The sequence below is a fragment of the Macrotis lagotis genome, chromosome 8, assembly GCF_037893015.1.
Source record: "Macrotis lagotis isolate mMagLag1 chromosome 8, bilby.v1.9.chrom.fasta, whole genome shotgun sequence".
Lineage (NCBI taxonomy): Eukaryota > Metazoa > Chordata > Mammalia > Peramelemorphia > Peramelidae > Macrotis > Macrotis lagotis.
The window spans coordinates 187802011-187826494 of record NC_133665.1 but is presented as its reverse complement, the minus strand read 5'-3'; the positions used below and the strand labels follow the sequence as shown (position 1 = coordinate 187826494).

At 45.6% G+C, this 24484-nt stretch overlaps 1 protein-coding gene across 1 annotated transcript in view; it reads right to left on the bottom strand.

Moving 5' to 3' along the window:
• Nucleotides 1-6221: 6221 nt before the first annotated feature.
• TKT (transketolase) overlaps nucleotides 6222-24484 on the bottom strand; it is a 30115-nt gene continuing 11852 nt past the window's right edge. Inside the window, exons 3-14 of the mRNA XM_074199191.1 lie at nucleotides 23711-23824; nucleotides 21291-21388; nucleotides 17688-17879; nucleotides 16905-17023; nucleotides 13406-13599; nucleotides 12634-12798; nucleotides 10352-10508; nucleotides 9571-9701; nucleotides 8535-8618; nucleotides 8250-8343; nucleotides 7120-7242; nucleotides 6222-6552 (exon numbers count right to left, since the gene is read on the bottom strand). Of these exons, the coding sequence (XP_074055292.1) occupies nucleotides 6377-6552; nucleotides 7120-7242; nucleotides 8250-8343; nucleotides 8535-8618; nucleotides 9571-9701; nucleotides 10352-10508; nucleotides 12634-12798; nucleotides 13406-13599; nucleotides 16905-17023; nucleotides 17688-17879; nucleotides 21291-21388; nucleotides 23711-23824 (1647 nt within the window). The 3' untranslated portion in view covers nucleotides 6222-6376. The remainder of the gene's footprint in view (nucleotides 6553-7119; nucleotides 7243-8249; nucleotides 8344-8534; nucleotides 8619-9570; nucleotides 9702-10351; nucleotides 10509-12633; nucleotides 12799-13405; nucleotides 13600-16904; nucleotides 17024-17687; nucleotides 17880-21290; nucleotides 21389-23710; nucleotides 23825-24484) is intronic.

Below are 24484 nucleotides of genomic sequence, written 5' to 3'. Positions count from 1 at the left end.
TTAGTTTTTTGAAAAGCCAAGAAAATAGATAAACTGTTGACTAATTTGAAGAAAGAAGAAAACCAATTTACCAATATCAAAAATGAAAAAGGTGAATTCACTACCAATGAAGAGAAAATTAAAGCAATGATTCAGAGCTATTTTGCCCAACTGTGTGCCAATAAATCTGGCAATCTAAATTCACAAGTGCATTCTATCAAACACTTAAAGAACAATTAATTACAATATTATATAAGCTATTTGGAAAAATAGGCAAAGAAGGGTTCCTATCAAATTCCTTTCATGACTCAAATATGGTGTTGATAGCTAAGCCAGGAAGAGGCAAAACAGAAACTTCTCCCGGTTCCTCTGACTTCCAACCTAGGAGTCATCCAGACTTCCTCACTATCTTTTGCACCACCATAGCCAATGTCAAGGTATGCAATTTCACATTTGCAAAATCTCTCCCTCCTGACACTGAACTCCCCCTGGTGGAGGCCCTGTTCACCTCACATCTGGACTCTTCAATAGCCACTGCTCAGTCTGCCTGTCTCAAGGCTCTCCCCACTCCTGTCCATTCAGCCACTAAAGTGATTCTTCTAAAGCCAATGTCAGTCCCCACCTTCCCAACCCCTTATACCCCCCCTACCCCCCCTACACATAGACACACACACACACACACACACACAGACATACACAGAAACAACTCCAGTAACACTGTCATCTCCAGGATCCAATACAAATTGCTCTGTTTAGCATGCACAGCTCTTTATAACCTGTACCCTCCTCTCTTTCCAGTTTTCTTCCACCTTCCACCCCAACATGTACTCTCTGATTCAGGGACTCTGGTTCCTGGCTGTTCCACAACAAGACCCTCCATCTCTGAGCTCAGGGCTGTCTCCTGGCTGGCCCTTCCCTAGCCTGGAATGTTCCCCTTCCTCATTTCTGCCTCTTGGCTTCCTTCACATCAATTATAATCCTGCCTTGTAGAAAACCATCCCCATTCCCTCTTAATCCCAGGGTCTTTTCTCTGGTCATTATTTCCAATGCATCCTATATAAAGCTTGTATTGTATAGATTTGTTTGCATGTTGTCTCCCCTGAGAGAATCTCAGCTCCTTGAAAAGTAGGGACTGTGTTCTCCTTGTATCCCTCACACTATATCTGACAAATAGGAGCTACTTCATACAATAAATGTTTGATAAATTCATTGATTTTGCCCTTTAGAACCAAAGAGAATTCCCTCTACTCTGCCCCAACACACACACACACACACACACACACACACACACACACCACATGAGAAGTTGGCAAAGCACTTTAGTGATATTTCATTTAGTCTTTATAACAGCCCTATGAGATGGCTCATAAACCCATTTTACAGAAGAGAAAACTGAGGCCAAGAGGTACTAACTGAATTGCTCAGCGTCACACAGAAGCCACATGTCTGAGCTGGGATTTAAACTCAGATTCTCCTGACTCCAGGTCCAGTGCTCTCTCTGGTACGTGCTGAGCACACTGGCCTTTGTCCCCTTTCCTACTCTGAGATTTTCTAATTCCAGATGAGCTAATAATACTTTGCAACCATGATGGCTCCGTGACCCATTCCTCCAACTGTACAAATGGCAACCCATACTGAATTTTTTTAAAAACTCTTCCAGTTTTACCCATTGGACTGAGGTTCTTCTGCCAACCATTCTTCCCCATTCTTTCCCTCTCAAAACATGACCAACCTCCTCCTCCTCATTTCCCATGTCTGCATCTCTGCCATCCCCAACATCAGTGCTAGCAAACTCAAATAGAAATGAAGGATCTGTGCAAGTGGCATATTGACTTGAAAACTGCATATTAGGAGCAGCTAGATGGTGCAATGGATAGAGCATCCACCCTGGAGTGAGGGAGGACCTGAGATCACATCCAGCCTCAGACATTTAATAATTGCTGAGCTATTTGACCTTGGGCAAGTCACTTAACCCTATTGCCACAAAAATTTAAAAATAAAGAAAACCACACATTATAGCAGTTCTATTGTATTTTTATTTATTTGTTAACTATTTCCTAGTTTCATTTTAATCTGGTTCACAGATGTGACATACCTGCTTTACTGGCTTTTTACTTCTTCTGTGGGATGCTTTGTGCAGGTCACACCTTCATCTACTTGGTGTTTCCTGAGTGAGTGATTAGTGGAACCAATCTCTTCCCCCTGAGTGGCCAGGCAGTGGGTGTTATGAGGAAATAATGTTAGAATCTCTTTTGGGTGCTATGTAGCCTGTGAGCTTGCCTGGGGAATGACACCTCCAGTCCTATATTCTTTTCAACCCACCCAGACTGTTCTCCACTCTCGTTTTCTTCTTCCTCCCCTCCTTGCGCATCTGCTCTGTTTGGGCAATGACTCATTGCAACCTGTTGGGATCCTGTCTTTCGAGGCAGCATAGTCCTGTGGAAAGACCTGGCTCTGCTGTGTTTTCCCCAGGCTTCATCCCTGGAGCCCAGTCACCTCATCCTTAGGTTGAAAAGATGAGACTGGAGGCCTCTGTGGTCTTAAGGTCCTTCAGGCAAGGCCATTCAGGTCTTCTTCCCTCCATCTCTAAAAGAAGGAAGATATTATCCTGGACAGGGCTCTCTTTGGCCCTTTCTCTCTACATCCATCACTTGTGGCAGCACTGATGCAAAATGCCCATAAGGTGGCGCTGCTCTCCCATTCTAGTTGGCCAATTTCTAATGGAAGGTGATGGGTGATGTCAAACCATACCAGGGAAAATAAAAGATTTAGACAGCCTCTGTCTGTTTGTCTGTCCGTCTGTCTGTCTGTCTCTCTCTTACACACACACACACACACACACACACAGCCTTTATGAGATCATTCTGAAAGATAAAAAGCCTTAAGTGTGCACAGAAAACTCATCTCCCCATTGTTCTCCTGGGAGGGTGTGACTGTGGTTTAGTCCTGTGATGGGAACAGAAACCCCCTCCACTGATGCAGCTCGGGAGCTTTCAGATTTTCATTTGCCAAAAGTCCAAGAGCTGAGGAGAAACTTGAATCCAAAGCTTTCTGATGGCCAAGCCACGGTTTTTATCCACTCTAGCATTCAAAATTACAGAGGAATGTATGTGAGATTTGTGTGTATCACACCATGATGGCTGCGGTTCATTATACACACATGTACTTCAAACTACATTCACATTATCACAAAATAGACACAGATAGTACGTAGATTATGAGATAGATATGACATTGCTGGGATGGACAGCTAGTGTGTGTTGTGTGTCCATTTATATATAACAGCATGGTCATGGAGGGGGTTGTATACACATCATGGAACATGGCCTTGGAACTACTAAAACTTTAAAAAAAAGGATGAATCTTAAAAGTTTTACTAGTTCCAAGGCCATGTTCCATGATGTGTTTTTTGCAAGGCAGTGGGGTTAAGTGGCTTGCCCAAGGCCACACTGCTAGGTAATTATTGAGTGTCTAAGGCCCAATTTGAACCCAGGTACTCTTGACTCCAGGGCCAGTGCTCTATCCACTGCACCACCTAGCCACCCTCATGCTCATTTTCTGATCCTGACTGTGAGCCTGGGACAATCACTTGATACCTTAGCAGTCTTTAGTTGGGGAGGAAGTTGTGCCTTCACAGATGGAGGAAGTTAACATCATGAGAGTGCAATTCCTGTCTGTGTTCCAAATGCAGAGAGACTTGAGATTATAGAGGGTCCCTAGCCATTCAAGTAAAGAGCCTCACTTTCATTTTGATTGTCACTGCCATTTGTCACATAGATAAAATCAGTGATAAATGGAGTCCACTAGAGCGTACTCCAAGGCCTGTAATTGAAGGGCCTTCTTCCTCTGTCACCCTCCACCACCAGCTCTCTGCCAGTCTCTTTTCCACCTAAATGCTTCTCCAGAACTCCTACAATTGAACCCAGTTTGCCACCTGATTGACCCCCTTCTTGATTGAGGGGCACTCAGACCCCTGGAGGAAGGCCGAGTTGCTGAGCTTCTGAAGGTCAGATCCAAAAAAGGAAGAGACACTCCTCTCTGGACCAAGGAGCAAATAAAGACAGACTTCCTGTTCCTTCCCTGGGTGTCTGAAGCAGATTGAGCTGATGAGTCCAAGGGCTGGGCTTTTGGGCACTGGTCTCATTAGACTCCCCAACATCCCCTTCTCTTAACAGAATGAGGAACTGGAGCCAAGAGTTTGGGAGCTTTTTACTATGAGCAGCAAAGGAAATACAACTCTTCTGCCTTTACTTGTCAGCCCCAGAGGCCTTAGTTCTTGATAGGGAGTGGACTTTGTTATTGGTCATAGAGCTCATATAAATCTGTTGTATCATGGAAAAAAGGGCCCTCAAAATATGGAGTGAGGATGAAGTCAGGAATTCCAACAGATGTCCATGCCCTGAAACAGCCTCTTATCCCATCCATCTTGGGCACCTTCCTACCACATTTTGGGGCTTCCTGTAGGATAAATAAGTGATCACAAGTGAGTAATTCCAAAATGAATTTCTACCCTGAAAATGAACAAGGTTCCCTGGAAAAACCAACCTAAGTTCCCCTTCTCTCCTCCCCACACAGATGATCCTACTAGTCAGGAGTTGGGACTCATGAAAAGACCCTTTCTTCTTCCTTGATCCCTTTCCAGGATGTATGAAATCCTTCAGGGAGGTGCAGCTTCAGTTGAACTTTCCTTCATATACAGAATCCAAACATTTGCTGACTTAGCTCCTTCCTCCTTCCCACCCCCACCCCACCCAAAACCCTCTTCTCTTGGTTGCCAATCCTGTCTTGGTGGTAGTGCCTTCAGTATAGGTTCTTCATTGGGTCCTAGATGGAAAATTGGAACCCAGTTAATTAAGAGTTTCTGAGCTTGGGTATCTATGAATGAATTTTTGAAATTTTTCTTAACTATCTTTTATAATCCCATGTGCTTATTATATATAACATTCTGAGAAAGAATGCATGAAGCTTCACCACAATACCCTTCCAAGGGGTCTAATCCCACAAAACAGGTTAAGGATGTCTTACTACAACTTCACTTTACAGATGAAGCACTGAGGCCAAGGAAGTTAAATGATTTTCTAAGGGTGAGGTCACACAACTTCTTTAAAGTTAGACTAACAGGTCTTCCTGCCTTCAAATCCAGCAAGGAGACAATACACTTTGTCCCCATGTCAGTCAAATCTCTTCCAGATCAAAGGAGATGATCTCATAGCTCTTAGAGATCTTATTAGTTCACCTTCCTGATTTTACACTTACTGCCCAGCCATAGATACAAGATATGATTTATGCCTTCTTCATTGGCACAGCCAGCTCTGGGAAAAGACTCTTGGAATCTACTATTTCACACAACTTAGCGACATACTACAATAGTGAGACTAAGGCTTCCCTCACCAGTATAATGCCTCATTTTACACTTCAGTAGACTAAGGTCCAGGTTAGGGGGCTAATCCATTTGGGGGGTTTCCAGTCTTTAAATTGACTTTCTATCCTTTTTTTTGCAAGGCAATGGGATGAAGTGGCCTGCCCAAGGCCACACAACTAGGTAATTATTAAGTGTCTGAGTTCATATTTGAACTCAGGTCCTCCTGACTCCAGAGCCAGTGCTCTATTCACCTAGCTGCCCCTGGCTTCCCCTTGTGTCATTCCCCCCCCCCCCCCCACTGAGCAAGGACAGAGAGAACAGGTTCATTTCATTCTCTCCTGATTCTAATCAGGTAAAAGGAGATGCCTAGACCAGGAAATTGCCCTCAGCTCTCAGAAGAGAAACTGTGCCCTAATCCTCATCCTCCTCCCTTTCTGAGCCTTCTGTTCCCTAATGTACAGTCGCCTCTGACCCAGTGGGATGGAGTGGGTTTGATTGGCCATGACTCTGGGACAACCTGATTTCTGGAAAGCCTCCCATACAAGGTGTCAGCCCCAGGCCAGAAGGGTTTCTGAAGCTGGCAGTGGAAGGAGGCAAAGGACATGGCTTCAAGTCTTTCCTCAGGATTCTTCCTTTTCTTTCCGGCCCAATAAAGATCGTATTTGTTTCTCCTTGCTCTATTTGTCTTCCATAATGGATGCAAAGCCACCAGCTTGGAGTTTAGTTCTTGCTCTTTTATGTCGAATTTGTTTTTCTTCTCGTTTTCTCACCCCCAGAGATTGCAAGCACCTTGAAGGCAGGGAATACATTGTTTCCCTAGTGCCCACCGAGCTTAAGAAATAGTCCTTGTATGGATACAAAATAACCCTGGCTGGCAACATTTTCTCAAAACATTTCATTTTATTTTTCAATTGATCTTCAGTAGAAACAAAGGTTACTTAATGTAGCTAGTTACAGGAACTTTTCTCCCTCTTCCCTGCTTCTTGTTTGGTCTGGAATGGCCAGCAGGCGCCTCAGGCTTGCGACACGGGCACCTTAGGCTTGCGACACAGCTGCCTTGACTGCCTGAACGATGGCGTCCTTGTCGATGCCGAACATCTTTAGCAGCTCTGCAGGCTTCCCGCTTCTCGGGACATTGGCGACCGCCAAGTGGCTCATGGTGATGCCAGGTTCACCCACTATGGCAGCAGCCACAGCCTCTCCTATGCCACCTGGAGAGAATAGAAGGAGAGGAGATGGGAAGGAGGAAGGGAGCGAGGCCTAGGGTGCCAAGCACAACCTGACTCTGGAAACTGTAGGCAGGGAAAGTGAGCTAAGGCACCAACTAGCTACTCCAGTGTGGGCCAAGGGAGAGACCAGATGTGGAACCCAAGGAACTGGGGACATTCCAGGGTGTCACTTTTTCTAAGTGGATTCTGGATTCTCTGGGCTTTTACTTATTTTTTTGTAAAATGAGGGGGATGAGATTAGGGTTATGATTCCTGCCAGCTCTGTCTGGGAGTCTATGATCAGAAGTTGTTCTGAGCCCTCTCTTTGTCTCTTCCTGGTGATTCCAGGCCCCAAATGGAACCCATGTTAATGGAAAGTAAATTCACTGCCAAGTGGGCGTAGTTTTGGGGATCCCCTTAAGTAAGGGATAATTAGGAGAGGGATGGAAAGAGGAAGGGCAAGGACCCCCAACTCAGTGCATTTCCCAAGCTTTTAGTCTGCTCCCCAAGATGGCTGGAGACCCTCACCCCTACCCACAGCATTGCCCCCACCGAGGATCCCAGCCTTACCCTCATAGTAATGGTCTTCCACGACCAGGATGCGGCCATGGGTTGCCCGGGCACTCTCAAGGATGAGTTTTTTATCCACAGGCTTAATTGTAAAAGGATCTAGCACCCGAATGTTGATCTTTTCTGGAAGCAGAGGAAATAAGTCGGTGAGTGGGGGATGGGGATGCAAGCTCTGTCCCAAAGGAACAGAGCTAGGAGACCTGGATAAGTCAATTCACTTCTTTCGGGCTCAAGTTTCCTCATTTAAAGTCCCTATCTTCATATGCCCAGCTCAATACCCCAGACATGGGTGATTAATAAATGCTTCTTGGCTGACTTTCAGTTTCTCCTAATTAGAATTCATGTTGCTGTAAGATCAGCCACAACACAGCCAAGTCACAGGAGGAAGGCCTCGGCCTCTGCCTCTGCCCGTCCTCCCCAGACAAAAACTGAGGCTTCTCTGGCTGTAAGTGGACCAGTCTTAAAGGCTGTCTCCTGACCCCTGAGATGGGTAAAGGAGAGGGCAGAGGGCTAAGCAAGCATTCAACTCTGATTCAATACTAGTTTATTATGGAGCTTTGGGTGGGTCCATTCCCCACCTTTTTAAAATGGAAATAACCTGAGTTCAAGTCAGCTTCTGACACCCACTGGTCCCTATTCACCAATGAGGACATGAAGACTTCAAGTTTAAGGACCAGTATGTAGCTGCTGGGGAGTGAGAGCCAGTCCTGGGTCTTCTGGCCCAAAGCTCAGCAGTGCAGTGTATCTTCTACTAGCTTTATATAAATCCAAACAAGATAATATGCTAATGAGCTAATACATGCTAACACACTACCATCATTCATTCATTTCTGGCTTAGCCTGGCTTCTGTTCAGTTCAAATTAAGCTTCTCAAAACTGGTCTAAGAGCAGACCCTCCTCCAAGACCATTTCCTATTCCCAGCATCTGCCCCACTGAAGTTGGGACATGTGTTCTCCTCCCAGATGTCTTCAAAATTTGCAATCTTGCCCTGTGACTGGTGCTGCTTTGCCTTGGAAACTAGCTACATTTGTCCTACCAATTTTGCTTCTGTCTTTCCCCTAGGCCCCATGGCCTAGGCTGAAGCCAGAGATTGGCTTCAGAGAGACCCAATGTGCCAAGTCAATCTCACCTTTCTTTAACTGCTCTGCAGCCGCCAAGGCTTCATGGAGGGTGACGCCAGCACCAATCACAGTCACCTGGTCATCCTTGCTCTTCAGGACCACCTGAGAAGGACAATGGCGGGAGCAGAATGAGCAGCAGGTTTGGGGCACATTTATTAGCGAATGACTGCATGTCCGGTTGACTGGCTGAGATCTGATGCCAGATTATTCAGGGAGTTGTCCCAGGGGGGTGAAGCTATAGTGTATGCATTGCATTCCACCCCAAGTTAGAAGGAAAGAGACTCAATACTGACCTTAGCCTGGCCAATCTGGAAGTTTTCATTGTTGTTGTAAATGACTGCATTCTCTGGGCGGCTGGTCCTTATGAAACAGATGCCCTGGTTGGGGAACAAAGAAAATCTTGTCACAAGATGAGATCAGACTAGGAGGTGGGTCTGTACTACTTATGGGACTCTGGCTTTCCTAATCAGCAAAGTCAACATTTGGGACTAAATGATAAGATCTCTTCCAGTTATAACCAAAGTCCTAGACTATCATTTCCTTTGATCTGCTTAATTAATTCCTACACATCCTTCAACAGTGAACCTCCTTCAGAAAGCCTTGTCTGATCCTCCCGGTTATGAGCTTCCCCCTCAGACTTCATAGAGTAACAGGCAAAAGTTATGTGTACACAGTTAGGAAGTGATTGTGACAGGATTCAAATCCAGGGCTTTTAGATTCCAAGGGCAACAGTCCTCTCTCTCTCTCTCCCTCTCTCTCTCCCCTGCCCCCCCCACACACAACTGGACTCCTTTGTCCCACAAACACCCTGCATTTTCCCCACAACCTAGTGTACTATCATTTCCTTTTTCTCTTATACCTGTGAATGTCTATTCACATTTAATTTAAAATCAAGGGCTCAAAATTGGAGACCATGAAATTATTTTAAAATTATATTCTTGGGGGGATATAAAAGATGGGTTATAAAGAAAATATTGTGATAGTGCCAAAGGGATCCAAGATAAGAGTCTTGGATCTGCTTCAGAGTGCATTTCAGAGCCTGCCTCCTCTGGAGTAGGGGCTCCCTTGATGCCCCTACTTGCTGCTAATGACTTTCCCTGACTCTCAAACATGTAACCCAAAGGGCCCTGAAAGATCCATTTCTCCCTGCATTCAGAGATGATTATGATGGAGAACATTCTCCACTAGGGTCAAACAACAGAAAGACCAGAAGCTCTATGGAATGCAATTCTCTCCAGGATCTGAAGACTTTTCTTCAGGGTCTATTAACAAAGTCTTAAACTCCCCTTCTACTCTAATCTCCCCCAGTGCAATCCATAGATAACCAACCTTTGTGTTGGCAGCTAACTCTACTGCTTTCTCAGTGGCTACAGCATCACTTGGGTAAAAGACAGTCCCATTGGGAATACTCCGGAACATGGCAAGATCTTCAAGGGCCATCTGAGAAGGACCATCTTCACCTGTGAAGGGAAAATCATGGCTGAAAAAAACAGAACCTGGGCTCTCAACTAGCAGTCATTCTCAACAACCTCATTTGCCTTCCAAGCGTAGCTTTCTTTGTACCTCGCCCATCATACCTAGGCTAGGAGACCATACTGACTAGTTGGTTGATCCCCATTCTCCTTCCTCCTGTGTCTGTCAATCCTATCTCAATCCCTCTCACCTCTCTATCCCCTCACACAATTGCATTCCTCTCTCTCCAGTCCAATATCCATAGTTACCAAAATGATTTTCCTAGGGCATAGGTATGTCTGACCACATTCTATCAGCTGCCTATATTGGTGGATGTCATTACTGAGTTTTAAAAATTGTTTTGACTTTGATTTTTTTTTTAATCCAGATAAGGCCTTTATTAGTACAGGAATTTTTTGTGGAGAAAACTCCTTTCACCAGAAGCACATCAGAAATGCCCTGAAACTTCTAGCCAAGTCAGCTACAGCCCTGAGGGGTGAGGTGACTTGTGCAGAATCACACAGCCAGCATGTATCAGAGGTAAGACATGAACCTCCTCATCATGCATACAAGGAAATGGTTGTAAGAGAACAAAGGCTTCAGGGCAGCTTTTAAAACCACCACCAAAGCCCAGGACAAATGTGGGTGAGAGGCTTACCAATGGAGACCCCACAGTGGGAGCCACACAGGTTGATGTTGCTCTCAGAAATGGCTGCCATGCGAATCTGGTCAAAGGCCCTGGAGAAGAAGGCAGCAAACGTGCTACAGAAAGGTATAGTCCTGTCCCGTGTGGCACATCCCACAGCGATGCTCACCTGAGAAGGAAAGGGAACATGAGCTCATCACTCCAGCCTAGTCTGCCTGGAAAGTGCTTCAGAGACAACCCTTATTTTCCTGTTGTGCCAGACAAGATCCGAAACCCATTGTACCACATTTGCCAATATGGTTGGCATAGGGCCAGGCCTATCAGTAAACAGATTCAAATCATTTACTGATAGGTCATTTCTTTTTGTTTTTTCAAGTCAATGAGGTGAAGTGGCTTGCCCAAGGTCACACAGTTAGGTCATTATTAAGTGTCTGAGGCTGGATTTGAACCCAGGTACTCCTGACTCCAGGGCCGGTGCTTTATCCACTGCGCCACCTAGCTGCCCCTTTACTTCTCTTTTCCTGTTTTTCCTTTTGAATGGATTCTTCCTTCATAACATGTCCAATGTGGAAATATTTGAAGGATTTTACATGATATATGTATAATACATGTCTTGGGGAAGATGGAGGGAAAGGCAGAAAAAAATCGAAACAAAAATGAAATGTTCAAACTCTGCATTTCATTGGGGAAAAATAAAATACCACTAAGACTATATAATTAGTCATGTGCTCCAATGCACCTACACACATGTATTAGCATGCATGTGGACATGCATGTCTGTCTTGCCTATGTAGTTTAAATCCTGGCTTTGCCACTTACTACTTGTATTCTTGGGACATTAGTCATCATACCTAACTGGAGAGCAATTTGGAACTACGCCCAAAGGGCAACAGAAATGTGCATCCCCTTTCATCTACCAATATCACTACTGGGTATATCCTACCCTGAAGAGATGATGAAAAAGGGTAAAAACATCACTTGTACAAAACTATTCATAGCAGCCCTGTTTGTGGTGGCAAAGAATTGGAAATCCAGTAAATGTCCTTCAGTTGGGGAATGGCTTAGCAAACTGTGGTCTATGTATGACATGGAACACTATTGTTCTATTAGAAACCAGGAGGGATGAGAATTCAGGGAAACCTGGAGGGATTTGCATGAACTGATGCTGAGTGAGATGAGCAGAACCAGAAAAACACCTTACACCCTAACAGCAACATGGGAGTGATGTTCAACCTTGAAGGACTTGCTCATTCCATCAGCACAACAATTGGGAACAATTTTTGGCTGTCTGCAAAGGAGAGTGCCATCTGTATCCAGATAAGGAGCTGTGGAGTTTGAACAAAGTACAAGGACTATTCCCTTTAATTCAGGAAAAAAAACCCAGATGTCTTATGGTTTGATCTGGTTACCTCTGAGAATTCTGTTCTCTTTATGATTTCTCTCATCACACCCAATTTGGATCGAGATACAACATGGAAACAAAGTAAAGACTGACAGAGTGCTATCTGTGGGGTGGGGGTGGGGGAGGGAAGCAAGATTGGGGGAAACTGTAAAACTCAAATAATATTTTTAATAAAAATTAAAAAGAAACCAGGAGGGACAGGAATTCAAGGATTTGCATGAACTGATGCTGAGTGAGATGAGCAGAACCAGAATAACATTGTCCACCCTAACAGCTATGTGGGGCTGATGTTCAACCTTGATGGACTTACTCATTCCATCAGTGCAACAATCAGGGATAATTTGGGGCTGTCTGGGATGGAGAATGCCATCTGAATCCACAGAAAGAACTGGAGTTTGAACAAGACTGAGGACTATTACATTAAATTTAGAAAATTCATGTTATTATGTAATTTTGCTATCTCTTATACTTTATTTTTCTTCCTTAAGGGTATGTTTTCTCTCTCATCACATTTAACTTAGATCAGTATATAACCATGAAACAATGTTAAGACAGAGTGCCTTCTGTGGGGGGGTGGGGGGAGGGAAGCAAGAATAGGGAGAAAAAAATTGTAAAACTCAAAATAAAATCTTTCTTTAAAAAAAGGGGGTAGCTAGGCGGCACAGTGGATAGAGCACCAGCCCTGGAGTCAGGAGTACCTGAGTTCAAATCCAGCTTCAGACACTTAATAGCTTCTTTCCATCCAACCTCATTCACTTCCCCTGTGCTTTTCCTCCACCCTTTCCTCAGTTTCCCAGACCTTCAGACTATGGCCCATGACCTTCCCTGAGTCATTCTCTCCCCAGAGCAATCTTGGGTTCCTTGGTTGCTCTTTGCTGTTCCCCAGACCTACCATGTTCTGTTCTGCAATGAAACACTCAATGAAACGATCAGGATGCTCCTTCTTGAATAGATCTGAAAAGGTGGAATTCTTGGTGTCCCCATCCAAGGCAATCACACGGTCACAAGCCTTTCCCAGTTTAGCCAGGGCCATGCCATAGGCTTTCCGGGTGGCTAGCTGGTAGGAGGTTAAGAATACAGAGTGGTTATTATGATCTACCTTGAGGAATGTTCCAGTCTGTTAGTGTAAGGAAGGTGTCCAAGCCAGTCTACAAGAAAAATGTTTGGGGAGGACTGATGGCACTCAAAAGAGCCCTAACTGGTCTCTTATCCATGGCCTCATTTGATCCCTATGGTACAAGGAGGAAGATGGCAGCAATAATCATCTCCATTGTACATGAGAAGACCCAGAGACATGATGAGTCAACCCATCTTCTCTGTTCAGTTTTATCCTCTGCCAAATCCTCGCTTTCTCTCTAATATTTGCATCTCCTCCAGTTACCTAGCTTGGGTGACCCTGACTATTCATTCTCTGAAGGCAGAGTTCTGAGAGCAGAAATGCAGTTACATTATTCTGCCAAGACAGTAGCATGAAAGCCCTCTAAGGGTAGAGACTGTTTTAAGTTGTCTTCAGCTCATATAGGATCAGTTGTTTGTGGGGTTACATTGAATGGCCAATTTAGGACCCTCCCACTTGGTAGATGCACCATACTGGCAGGTGCACTATCTCTGAACTAGATTTGGACTCTATATTCCTCTACTATAAATTAGGCTTCCCTATGTACCTTGTCCCCGAGTTTGTAACTTGGGGGAGATGGCATCCGGATGTTGGTGATGTTAACTGCAGGGGCATCCTCTTTGGGGAGGGTAGCTGGAATCTTCTTCTTGTTTTGGATTAGGGAAGAGATTTCCTCAATGACCTGATCTGCCATGTTTTTGGGAAGGGCCTTCCCATGCCAGGATTCCTTATCTTCCACACCTGTGATTAAGGATAAATAAGAGATATAGTCAGAATTGTGCTTTTACACTCCAGATTTGTGGAGCATGGTCATCATCAACCAAAACATTATTGAAGGTCTCATTATAACCCCAGAGCCTGGAATTTAAGGTAATCGGTTTGTGACTTGCCCAAGGTCACACAGCCACTTTATTATTAATTATCTGAGGTCGAATTTGAACTCAACCCCTGACTCCAGGGCCAGTGCTCTATTCACTGTACCACCTAGCTGCTCCCTTAATAAACATTTGGTGGATTAGATAGCACTCTCCTGAGGAAGGACAGGAAGAAAGAGAGAGATGTCTACCTGCCTTCAAAGAGCTTCCAGAAGGGCTTAGGAAACAATAAACGACAGAAAGACAGACAGACACATCAATCACCCAATCAGGGATAGTCTGGGGTTCAGGGGGGTGGTGTGGGAGGAATAGAAGCACTTGGGGGGGGGGGGTGTCAAAGAAAGCTTCATCTAAAAGGTGACCATGTAAACCAAAATTAGAACCAGAGATTCCAAGAGAATGTGATCCAGGCGGGAGTGCCCACCTGTTCAAAGGCCCAGGTGAGAGATGAGAATCTCAACATGCTATTCTAGGAATTCAGCAGAGAGAAATCAATGTGGATTAGGGGATAGGGAAGGATAGAGTAGGAGCACCCCAGGAAACTAACTCAATATAAGTCCTTTTTTTTGGCAAGTCAATGAGGTTAAGTGACTTGCCCATAGTCACACAGCTAAGAATATCTTTAGTGTCTTCAGGCCGGATTTGAGCTCAGGTCTTCCTGACTCCAGGGCCGGTGGTCTGTCCACTGTGCCAACTCAGCAAGAGTAGGTTTCAGAGAAAATGCCGGACCTGCCCCTATGAAGGGTCTTTATTCACCTGGATATCAGTGAAATCACCAGCTTATGCCCTGATCTGCTAAAACACTAACAGGATACTTGAAAATGTCATAAAATGGATGAGGGGAATTATGAAAAGGTAGCCTCGAACTCCTAGATGTCAAACTAAGCTGTTTCAGAACTCTATGGCATCAGCTTAATAGGTAAATTTAAAGCTGGACATTATCAAAGATGAGGAAATTGAGGCCCAGAGTAGTTGTGACTTGTCCAAGCTTACCCAGGTAACCCATGGCAGGGCTGGGATTTGAACACAGGACTGCTAACTCCAACCCAGACCTTTATCCACTAGGTTCTAATTAGATTAATGAGAAAAATAAGACAATTCAGAACAAGGGCCCAAAGCCCAGGATAGATTGTGTGCTAAATTCCTTGATGATAGAAAAATAGGGAAAGGGTTCATTACTCAAAACAAACTATTGAGAAAATTAGCTCCAGTGAGGATGGGCATCAGTCTGCATCTGATAACATGGAGCACAAGAAATCAGTTATGGAGCTTGAAAACCAATTTTTAAAAATTAGAAAGGACAATGATTGCTGCAGTTATAGAAGCTGCCCTGGGCAACGGGATGGGGGAGAAAGTGGCCTTGAATGAGAGGACTGAAAACTAGAAAAGACCCAAGAGTTTGAGAATCACCATCCCTCTTCATTTAGAGGAAACTGGAACTGGTAAATGGCCTGCTCAAACACAGAAATCAACTCCTTCCCAGATCCCAGGCCCCACTCACTACTGGACAGCTTCCCATGTGCTCAGTGAGCACATGGCTTCCTCTCACTTGGACCATTTGCTTGCTAATCAAGATGGGACATAATGCTGTTCCTATTATTGCCATGGCCTGGCGAATGATGCCAGCCTCAAGAACAAGTCCAAGGCTGAGCTGGCAAAGCAAAGCCCCAGGAAGGCTAATGGCCTGGGAAGCCTGGAAGACCCTGGTTCCCTAGGGAAGACCTGGGAAGCTTCAGGAATTTTTCAAAGAATAGAGCTGAGTCAGGGGTTCAAGGCTGGCACCCCATTGTTCTGGCTCCCAGTCAGCTCAAGAAACATCTCTACCAAAAATGTTATAAATGAGAGGGAAATGGCAAGTCTCCAAATGGCATTTGCATTCTGATACATGAAAATTGTTCATCTAAATTCACTGAAAATTCTTGTGGGTATAAATCAATTCACGTTTTAAAAAACAGCAAAGAGAGCACACTTGTTCTAGCTCTGCTTAGGGCGTTCTGCTTAATGGTGTGTAGGTGGTGAAGAGGGTGCATTTTATTGGCCCAGAGACCCTACAAGCAAATCAACAAAACTCTAACCTGGAGATTCTCATCTCTCACCTCTGGGCCTTTGAACAGGTGGGCACTCCTGCCTGGATCACATTCTCTTGCAATCTCTGGTTTGAATTTTGGTTTACATGGTCACCTTCTAGATGAAGCTTAGGTAACAGCCCAATGGGCATGGCCTGAGGGGGCTGGCCAAGGAGCTGGGCAGGAATTCAAAGGAACAATGAGGAGGGAGACTCCTAGTCTGCATTGCTAAGACCAGATGAAGGGGAAGCTAGAGAATTCCAACACAAGGAGACAACTGTGGCCTCTTGGAAATAACAATAGTATGGGAAGATTTTGCAAAGTACTTTGTCTCATAGTATTCAATTTGGTCCTCTCAGCAGCCCTAAGTGTTTTATTGTCACTATTTTACAGACAAGGAAACTGAGGCTCAGAAAAAAGGGAATGTTTGAGACAGGACTCTTGTCTTTCAGATCCAAGCCCAGCATTCTATCTACTCCATCACCCAGTTGACTTGGTACAATAAGAGTTGTGGGAACCCAAGTCATAGTCAACTAAACATGCAGTCTAGTGGCCAGGAGAAATTCCATGCCATTCTCTGTATCTGCTGCGGTTCTTTGACTGAGAGTTGTGACTTTCAAAATATCATTCAACCCTCTCCTTGTGCAGAAGAGAAAACAAGTCCAGACAATGTAATGGTCAGCATCCCATAGCCAGTTAGTTCAGACTAAAACCCCAAGTCTCCTGGTGCCTGATCACAAACTGCTTGGGCTTGTGGGTAGGGAAAGGTGGAACATGTGGGTACACGCACACTCCAGAATGTGTTTATGGGATGAGAACTAGACCTATGAGTTCCCTGAGGGAATCCCACTTACTCTTCTCTACCAAGAGAATCTTTGCCAGGGCAGCTCAGTGACCCAGTGGAGTCAGGAGGACCCGAGTTGAAATTTGACTTCAACACTTAATAATGACCTAGCTGTGTGACCATGGGCACTTAACCTCATTGCCTTGCAAAAACCACAAAAAAAAAAAAAGAGGATCTTTGCCCACCCAGAGGAATCTTGACTTCCCAGAGATCCCCAAGGGAAAGGAAGCCATTGGCACAGGGAAAGAGCTTGTCCCTCACCTGAGATTCCTCTGCCCTTATATGTCTTTGCAATGACAGCCAGTGGTTTATGCTTGCCCTGGTCAAAGGCCTTGCAAAGCTCTTCCACACTGTGGCCATCCACGACGATTGCGTTCCACCTAGAAAAGCAGAGAGTGGAGGCCCATGATGCAAATGGAGGAGCAGGACATGAAACTACAAGAAAAAGATGTTTCTTCCCTAAGAAGCTTATGTACCAACGGTTCCCCTGAGGGAATGTGACCAAATAGTCTCTCTTAAGAAGCCCAGGAAAGACTCAAACCTGCCCAAATGTAACCTCAGACAATGGGCTCTCTACTCCCATCCTTCTGGTACCTTTATTCTAGACTCTCTAAAGGACCCGAGTTGGAACAGAAGACCTGGACAGGCCAACAGCCAGTGGGATAAGAATAGCAGCAACAGAATTTGGAGCCTGAGGACTCTCCCTAATGCTTCTGGGAAAGAAGCCATTCAGTATTGTTATTTCATAGATGAGTGATATGATCTGGCCCCCACTTGATTCTCTGGTTCACAGCTTCATTGACCAAGCATGAGAAAAGGGGAGCCCTGAAAATATCTTTCCCAGCCCCAGAGCATGTTTTTTCACCCCCCCCCAAGAGAAATAGGAGAGGGTCTTTTAGTTTCCTGAGTGCCCAACCCTCTTCAAATTCATCCTGAATCTAATTTTTGCTCTTTATAGCACTTGACATGGAGGTGAGACTTGTGACTCGGAGCGCCCCCTCCGCCCTCATCCCAGGTCCCCAGCAGATGGTATTTTGCACACACCCAAAGGCTTCACATCGCTTCTGGTATACTTCCATTTGGTGCTGCAATGGGGCAGGGTCGCTCTGAGCCAGCCGGTTAACATCAAAGATGGCGACTAGGTTGTCCAACTTGTAGAATCCTGCGAAGGCCATGGCCTCCCACACGGAGCCTTCAGACACCTCCCCATCGCCCAGCAAACAGTAGACGCGGTAGCTGGAAAACAAAAGGATGGAGCCATCATAGCCCAGAGGAAGGGGGGTGGATAAGGAATCCACTGCCAGGTCAACACATTGCCCCTCTTTTCTGATCCAGAGCCAGGCTCTCCCAGGCAGGACCAAGCTGTGGCATAATAGATAAGCGTAAAGAAAGTTCAGGGTTCACCCAGCCCAAGCCCTCATCATTCTACAGAAGGAATGATAGAACCTCAAAATTACAAAGCAAATACCACTGAGACTCTGGTCAGGGGATGTTGCCATCACTATTTCACAGAGGAAGGAAAGGGAACTCAGAGATGGTGACTTGCTCAATGGCCTCCTGACAACACGTTGGTCACAGGCCAGGTGAATTCTGCTCTTCCTGATTCAATCCAATATAAATATACCCCCCCCCCCCCGAGTGAGGCCACTTTTTTCTTATTTATTTCCTTTATTATAAATGACATTCTTTTTTTTTTAGATTTTTGCAAGGCCATGGGGTTGAGTGGCTTGCCCAAGGCCACACAGCTAGGTAATTAAGTGAGGCCGGATTTGAGTATAAATAGCCTTCTAATAACCACTTTTTCAGTGCCTTCATGCTCTCTTCCTTCTTGGCTATTAGAACAGATTTTCAGGAAATGATCTAAAATAACCCCCTTCGCCCCCCCCCACCTCCATGAGATCACAATTCCTGAGAATGTGTTAGCCCCCCCAGGGTGCAACATTTTCACATGCAGCTGAGTAACTGGACATTGGAGCTAGAAGAGACTAGACAGAATACCTGCTCTTTAGCCAAAGGAATAAAGTTGATCCTCTGTCCTAATGAAACCACAGAGAAACCTGCTGAAACAAACTGAGGAATTGATGGTATGCCCGACCAGGCCGGGGAGGAGGAGGCTCTAGGAGAAAGCAGCCTAACTATTTCCTTCATTACATAAAGGCCCAGCCAAGGCCTGGGATATGAGACTAATTAAATCGAACTAGCTCCTTCCCAAGGAAAAGCCACCTTCTCCTTCAGTTAGCCTGGACCAAGGCCCAGGAGTCCCCAGGGAGACAGCCTTAATGGTCTACCTGGTTCCAAGGCTCCTCTACCAGCTAAGCAGGAGCCAGTAAGAACAGCTCTTTTCTGTCTCTCTTGAAGCTAATAATGCCCAGAATCAGAAGGGCTCTATATCTATATCTATATATGGGAGCTGGAAGGAGGTGATTCCAGAGTGGCTCAAGTCCCATCATTTCATTTTACAGATGAGGAAACTGAGACCCAGATAAGCTTGTCTGGAATCCCAAAGGAGACATTCTGAGTCCTTGTCCTGTTTAGGAAGATGGTCAAACCCTGTGAAGGCCGGCTGAGCCCTGGGATGGACTCAAGGAAAGGGAAAAGGCCTAGACACAACTCTCAACAGTCACGGTGATTCAGCAAGTACTGGCTGGGTTAGGGGCCAGTTGACTCATGGGTGTGTCCTTCACACAAACTTCAGGAAACCCATTGGGACGTTCTCTTTTCTCAAGAGCAGGTTCAGGGTCCAGGAACAGGCCAGGGCAAGCAGGGAAGCCCTAATCCCACCCACTGGCACACCCAGTAACAGCTCAGCCTCCATTATCTCCAATCCATTAACTAAGAATCCTCTTATCAGGAGTTGGTTCCAGTGCCAACAGCTTCCTCTTAATGGGGGCCCTGATAAGAAGCCATAAGTGCCCTTTCATGGTGGAGAGGGACTGAAGGGGCAGCTCGGGCTCTGCTCAAACTCACTGATAGACAGCTGCCCCCACTCCCAGGACATGGGCTCAACCCAAAAGTGGAGTGTCTGAGAAAGGGACCAATGGAAGTCTCTATCAGAGGCTACTGTGAGATGGCCATGCCCGCCCTTTCCACATGAGCCCCCAAGCCCCCACCCCCTTTCCTGGAGGCATACAGTCACTCCCTGAACAGAAAAGTAACTCTAAGAGTCAGAACTGTCCCAGGGCGATTGCAAAGGGTCCAGATGTCCCAGGAGATCTCCTGTCTGAACTTGAGTGGCCTCTGGATCCAGGTGCAATCCCAGGTCTGGCCAGTTGCCACCATTTTGTGCAATGTCACACTTGCTGATCGTTTCTTTGACACACCTTTCAAAGGTCTCTTGTTTGAGTTTCAAAGTCAGCTATCCTTCATGGAAAATTCCCAGGAAGACAGCAGAAAATTAAAAGCTCAAGCCTGGGTTGATATAAGTATAGAATGGGGAGAACTTAGGGGCAGCAAAAGGCACCTCCCACATAAACACAAATCAATCTGCCAACTCCTTGTCCCCTGGCCTGACCAACCGAGTCACTTGTGGGTTAAGTACCTACTCTATAATGGTCACACTACTTGCCATGCCCATACACCATCCACTGACTGCCAGTTTCAGACCATTGAGGTTTGTTAGCTCAGTAGCTAAGACACTCCAGCTTGGTTGAGTGAGAAAAGGACTGAACAAGAAGTGTAAGAGCCTGGCCTAGTCTTCTTACTCTCCCATTTACTACCAGTGTACTTTGGGGGGGGGGGGGGGGAAGAGGAATATCATTCATTCATCTCTCTTCTTCAGATCAGCAATTCAAAAATCTTAAGAGTTGTCTGGGACAGTGAGATCCTGCAACTAATGAACAGAGAGACAGGACAGGCATTTATGGGTCCAGGCCCTCAAAGCTGGCCCTCTCTCTCCTATAACCCTGCCACTTCTAGCCCATGAGCATCATAACTGTACATGGTCCAAGGTACCTCATGCTATCTATTCACTCAGTGACTGATCTTGAGTTTACCAATTTGCAGTTTAGTTTTTCTTTAAAATAACTTCCCCAGGGATGGCTAGAACACCAGCCCTGGAGTCAGGAGTCCCTGGGTTCAAATCCGGCCTCAAGACGCTTAATCATTACCTAGCTGTGTGGCCTTGGGAGGCCACTTAACCCCATTTGCCTTCCAAAAGCCTAAAAAAAAAGAGTGGGTTAAGTTAACTTCCCCATTGTGAAACTAGAGCATATAATGCTTCTTCCCTGGTACCCATGTTCTCCATGCTCAGGGGTAAGAGTATGGAAAAATGTGTCATTTTTCTCTGCACTGATAAGAGATGGCTAATGGATGCTGTCACCATCCCAGAGACAGCGACCTTGCCTACTTCTGGCAATGCAGCTATGATCTGTAGTCACTTCTCGGACTGACGCCAGCCAATGGAAAAGCTCATCAGTTACTGACCTCAGATTGCAGGAATTAGTGAGGGGCCCACTGGAGAAGAGATCTCCAGGTGGCCCAACCTGTCTTTGTCAATCTGGACAGAGAATTAATATTGCTGTCAATCTAGCCTGTGACCTCAGGTGAAGAATATTTGGCTTCAGAAGGACTCAGGAATTGGGAGCCTCAGGAAAAGGGGAAGGGAAAGAATTTTGACCCATTCACCCCAGAAAGAGACTAGCATATTACCTGGCTTTGTCGAAGTATTTGCCGGTGTAGGCCATTCCACAAGCTGCTCCAAGCCCTTGACCCAGGGATCCAGTAGCCACATCTGTAAAGGCTTGTTTCTACAATTAGAAAAGGCAACAGGCTATAAGAAGTGGTAGAAGCAGTGTGGTGCATTGGAAATGGCACTGGGTCTACAATGGATTTTGGTTGGACTAGATGCTTACTTGCGTTCCAAATACTGACTCTGCCCCAGCCTAGCACCACTGCCTTGGTTGATACCATGATCACTTATCAAGTGCCATCAACTTCCATTCAACCTGAGAAGCAGGTAAACACCCAAGCATGGGGCACCGCCTTTATATTTTACCTTATCCTGACTAAAGGGAGTCCCAAGAATCGCGATGGCATCCAAGGACTACAACCAGTAGTCGTCATCTCCAAGGGGTCAGATGGCATTGCTTTTTGTCCAAAATCCTCAATACAGAAAAACGGAGGTAAAGGAACCTCCCTTCTATCTCTTGACTGGTAGTCACAGAGTGACTTGCCCAGAATCACCCAGCCAGTGTATCAGATGTGGGACTGGAGCCCAATTCTGAACAGTCTGGTCAAAGTTGTACAAATTAGTCATTTTGGGGAAGAGGCTTTAGGACTAGGGGAGGAAAGAACACCATGAGATAGGAAGGGAAAAAGTGAACGTAATAGACAGGATGTTTTCCCCTCTCAATGTGGATGACCTTGTCCCTAGCAGATCTCTCAGGGTTGTTTGTAATCTCTGAACTGCTGAGGAGCTGTAGCCAACACAGCTGACCAGTTCACAATGTTTAAATGGGTCCCATGCACTCTAGGTTCTGCTCCCCTCACTTGGCATCAGTTCATGTAATTCTCATCATGCTGCTTTAAAGCCTGACATTCAGGAGCTCTTACAGAACAATAGCACTCCATAACATTCCTCGACCTTAGCTTGTTCAGCCATTCTGCAATGGATGGACATTCCCTCAATTTCCAATTCTTTGCCACTAAGAGCTGCTGTAAATATTTTGGAACATGGGAATTTTCCCCTTTTTTTGTTTTCTAGAAGGAAAAAACAAGGGCATCACCAAAAATGTTAAAATGGTACCTCTGATAGCCCAGATCTGGATGCTAATCAAGGTTATAATCTGTGAACTGGAAAGAATAGAACTTGGATTTCTTCAGGGCAACTATTCCCCTTACAATGGGAAGTTTTTTCATTTTCTTTAGATCCTGCATATTTATTGCTCAATCCTTTCAGTCATCTTGACTCTTAGGAAAGATGCTGGAGTGATTTGAGATTTTCTTCCCCAGCTCACTTTACAGATGAGGAAACTGAGGTAAGCAGGGTTAAGAGACTCATCCAAGGTCAAACAGTTAGAAAATGCCCTGGTTCCCAACCCAGTGCTCCATTCATCAGCCCCCTTAGTGGCAGGTAGTTGCATATGGTTGGTGTTTATTGGCAGGAGTGAAAACACCATTCAACTCCAAGAGATGACATGTGCCTGCAGTAGCTAAGAGTTGCCCATGGGGACTTGGCATGGATAACAAATGGCGGAAATAGAACAATGAACTAGGAATCCAAGCATTTGGAGTTCTGGCAGGAGCCACCTGCAGCAAACATGGTACCCTGACCCAGCATAGTTTTTTGCTCCCCAATGGCCTCACCTTTGAAACACTGAAACTTTCCCATTTCCCAAGAATAAAAACTTGTCCTGTATAAAGAATCTGAGTCATCTTCAAGCTCCTCTCACCTCTTGGCAGATGCAAAGATTCTCAGTTCAGTGAGGAAGAGCACCAGCATTCGAATCCAGGTCTTAGCATTCTCTAGTGAAAAGATCACCTCTATGATGACCACATGACAATGGGAATCAAAGATCATGGACTGACACTAGAAAGGAAGTTGGGAGCCCTCAACTTGGCTCATTCTCCTCATTTGACAGAAGAGAGTCCCAGAGATCTGTTTAAGGGACCTTGCATGGCTTAGTAGCAAGGAGAAGACTATGAGCCCTTGGAAGTAGAGGTGCAAGGCAAACAGCAACATTAAACTACTAGATTCGGGATTTTTAACCTTTTCCTTTAAAAGATAAGACCCAGGGTATGCTTTCTCTCATCACATTCAACTGAGATCAATGTAAACCATGGAAACAATGGAAAGCCCAACAGACTGCCTTCTGTTGGGGGGGTGGGGGGAGGGAAGCAAGACTAGGGGGGGAAATTATAAAAGTCAAAATTAATAAAATCTTTCTTAAAAAAAGAAAAAGGTAAGATCCAGCCTGAGTAAGTGTAGCCAGTAGCCATGGATAGTAGCCTTCAAACTAATGGCAATGCCATCGAGTGCACCATGGGAAATGGGACATTTCAACAGAAGTCAGTGGGCCACTCATTCCCCCCCACCCCCCACCCCCACGACACTGCCCCTCCCCACTTACTGGGACTGGGTGACCATCTAGATCGGAAGTGATCTTCCTGAGGTTCAAGAGTTCAGCCTCTGGCAGGAAGCCAGCCTCAGCCCAGGCCGCGTAGAGGATGGGAGCCGCATGACCCTGGGAAGGAAAAGAACGAGTGAGGGCAGAAGAGGGAGGAGGTGGGGAGAGGGGAAAGGAGGGAGATAAAAGGGGAGGGAAGGGTCACACTCAGGGCAGACTTCTTTCAAGGGGAAGGGAGTCTTCAGGGCCATGCCAAGGAAGGGAATACCAAGGAAGTGCCTCTAACCCTCTGCACAAACTGAGTTCTAATCCTGTTTTCCGAGCAAGACTCTGAAGCCTTTGAGTCTTCCTCTGGGGAGGTGTCAGGGGAATGCAAGGCCACCTTCAAACTACAGTATGTCACTGAAGACCCTCTCAACCTGTCTTTAGGCCTGCCAAGGAATCACACTGACCCAACTGAGTCATTCTTTAGGAGAAAGGGCCCACCACCACAGGCATACTTTGGGGCAAAGAAGGGCAATCCCATGGTTTCACTGGCATCAGAACTGCTGGGATGGAAACTCCCTCCAAGGCAAGTGAGTCACTTTTCTAATTTGCCCAGGGTCACACAGTCTATGTCAGAGGCATGGCTTGAACTCAGGTTTCCCTGGGGCTGTTTTCCATCTACAATTCGTGGAGTAGCTTCTTGAGGAGTTACGACCCACAGAGACTAGGTGAGTGATAATTGGGAAAAGGAGACAGACAATCCAAATATGACTTACTATGCTTCATAGAAGA